The sequence below is a fragment of the Quercus robur genome, chromosome 6, assembly GCF_932294415.1.
Source record: "Quercus robur chromosome 6, dhQueRobu3.1, whole genome shotgun sequence".
In the NCBI taxonomy this organism is placed as follows: Eukaryota; Viridiplantae; Streptophyta; class Magnoliopsida; order Fagales; family Fagaceae; genus Quercus; species Quercus robur.
Genome location: NC_065539.1, coordinates 47,010,588 through 47,013,345, shown reverse-complemented (window position 1 = coordinate 47,013,345; position 2,758 = coordinate 47,010,588). Strand labels below are relative to the sequence as shown.

Genomic DNA, 2,758 nt, shown 5'->3' with positions numbered 1-2,758 from the left:
CCAATGGTAAGTAACGCACCTCGGCCTCATGTAACGATTTACTCACATAGTAAACTAGCCGTTGTATGCCATCGTCAATCCGTATTAACACCAAGCTCACAGCGTGAGAGGCCACCGCAATGTAGGCGAACAAAACCTCGTCGGCCTCAGGGCTAGACATGATGGGTGGCTGCGACAGGTATTCTTTAAGTTGCTGGAAGGCTAAGGCACAGTCCTCAGACCACTCAAATCCTTTCCATTTGTTCATCAGGAGGTAGAAGGGCTGGCATCGGTCTGTAGATTGGGAAATAAATCGATTCAAGGCCGCGATCATTCCAGTGAGTTTTTGGATTTCTTTTGGGTTCTGAGGAGCTTGTAAATTATGAATCGCTTTGATCTGATCTGGGCTCACTTCAATTCCCCTGTGAGTTACCATATAGCCCAAAAATTTGCCAGACCCGACACCAAATGAGCACTTAGAGGCATTGAGATGTAGTTTGTGTTTTCTTAAGATGCCAAAAATGACTCCAAGATCTCCCACATACTCGGACACCACTTTACTCTTTACTACCATGTCGTCTATGTAGACTTCAATACTCCTGCCCAGTTGCGGCTCAAATATTCTGGTCATCATCCTTTGGTAGGTAGACCCTGCATTCTTCAAACCGAAAGACATCACTTTGTAGTGGTAATTTCCAATAGGAGTCATGAATGCCGTTTTTTCTTGATCACCCGAGGCTAGTGGTATTTGATGATAACCCTGAAAGGCATCCAAGAAGCTCATTTGAAGATGGCCTACAGTTGCATCCGCCAACTGGTTTATTTGAGACATTGGGAACGGGTTTTTTGGGCACGCCCTGTTCAAGTCTATGAAATCTACGCAAACTCGCCACTTCCCACTCTTCTTTTTTACCACTACTGTATTGGCCAACCACTCGAGGTAGAAGACTTCTTTGATAGCCTCTGCCTTTTTGAGTTTTGTTACTTCATCCCTAACAGCGTTGGCATGCTCTTTTGACGGGTATCAGGGTGGTTGCTTTTTAGGAATGGCGGATGGGTTAACGTTTAGGTGGTGGCAAATGAAGCTCGGATCAATCCCTAGGGCCTCGTAGGCGTCCCATGCAAACACGTCCACATTTTTTCTAAGAAACCCAATCAGTTCTTCTTTCTCTCAGAGGGGTAGTTTTAAGCCAACTTGAAAGAATTTCTCTGGCTCAGCGTCAACAATCACCCTTTCTAGATTTTCGCATTTCACCTCCTCGGCTGGCTCATCAACGAGTATTGCCGAGGTGGCTGATTGCTATAAGTCTTTTCTAATAGAGGCCGAGGACTCTGCATTGAACTGGCGTGAGATGGCAGCCACCATGCACTGTCTGGCCATGACCTGATTTCCCACAATCTTATCGACTCGGCCTTTCGATGGGTATTTTACCTTCTGGTGAAGTGTAGAAGAAATGGCTCCCAGGGCGTGGAGCCAAGGTCTAGCCACTATAGCTGTGTAAGGCGAATAGGCGTCGACCACAATGAAATCCACCTCCACCACGTCCAAACCGGTCTGTATGGGTAGTTTGATCTGGCCCCTTGGTGTAACGATTTTCCCTTCGAAACTCACTAAAGGGGAATCATACGTCGTTCGGTCTTCAGGCTTTAGGTTCAGCCCCCTGTACAGGTCAAGGTACATTACTTCCACAGTATTGCCTCGGTCTACCAGTACTCTCTTCACATCAAACCCCCCAATCCTGAGTGTAACTACCAGAGCATTGTCGTGGGGTTGAATGGTTCCGATCTTATCCTCGTCCGAGAATCCCAGCACAGGTGAGGCTCCCTTCCTGGACTTTTTGGACTCCCGATCGTTGTCCTTGGTGGAGAGCCGAGCCACAGACATTTCTCTGGAGGGAAAAGAGTCGGTTCTTCTCGGAGCGGCAAGGATGACATTTATCGTGCCCATGGGAGGTCTGAAAGATATGTCTCTCCGGGGTTCTTGGTTTGTTTGACCCAGATGACCACTGGAAGGATGTAAAAGGTGCCTCAATTTCCCTTCTTGGACCAACTAATCCAAGTGGTTCCATAGGTTCTTGCAGTCTTCGGTAGTATGTCTGTAGTCTTGGTGGTACTGACAATACAGACTCTGGTTGCGCTTTGAGGAGTCTCCAGCCATCTTATTCGGCCACTTGAAGAATGACTCATTCTTGACTTTCTCTAAAACTTGGTGTATCGGTTCTTTGAATATGGCGTTAACCGTCTGCGTGTTGGCCGATCCTGATTACCCTGCGAAATCTCTCCTCGGAGGGTTATTGTTGTATCGTTCCGACCTGAAATCATTCCTCTTTTGAGGGATGATCTTCTCATTTCCTTTCCCTTGCAGTTGGTCCTCTTCCACTCTTTTGTATTTGTCAATTCGGTCCATAAGTTGATGAACATTGGTAACAGGCTTACCAGTCAAGGATTTCCTCAAACCATGCTCGGTCAGGAGACCACTTTTAAACGTGCTGATGGCAACGTCGTCATAGTTGCCGTCCATCTCGTTGTACATTTCCCAATATCTGTCCGAATATGCTTTTAAAGTTTCTCCCTCACGCATGGATAATGACAATAATGAACTTAGAGGCAGAGGAACCCTGCTGTTCATAATGAAATGAGAACCAAAAGCTTGGGTGAGCTGCTTGTAGGAATCTATGGAGTCCATTTTCAAGCTATTGAACCACCTCATCGCCACGGGTCCTAGGCTGGACAGGAAAACCTTGCACATCAAAGTTTCGTTCTGAGAGTGGATGGCCAT

General features: G+C 46.8%; 2 protein-coding genes across 2 annotated transcripts; both read right to left on the bottom strand.

Annotated features, from left to right (window-relative positions):
• Positions 1-1,279: 1,279 nt before the first annotated feature.
• On the bottom strand, positions 1,280-1,864 carry LOC126690277 (uncharacterized). The gene has a single exon (XM_050385391.1). It carries the CDS (start codon positions 1,862-1,864, stop codon positions 1,280-1,282), a length of 585 nt encoding a protein of 194 aa, XP_050241348.1.
• A 378-nt stretch (positions 1,865-2,242) lies between these two features.
• On the bottom strand, positions 2,243-2,758 carry LOC126690276 (uncharacterized). The gene has a single exon (XM_050385390.1). The coding sequence runs from the start codon at positions 2,756-2,758 to the stop codon at positions 2,243-2,245; it is 516 nt and encodes a 171-aa protein (XP_050241347.1).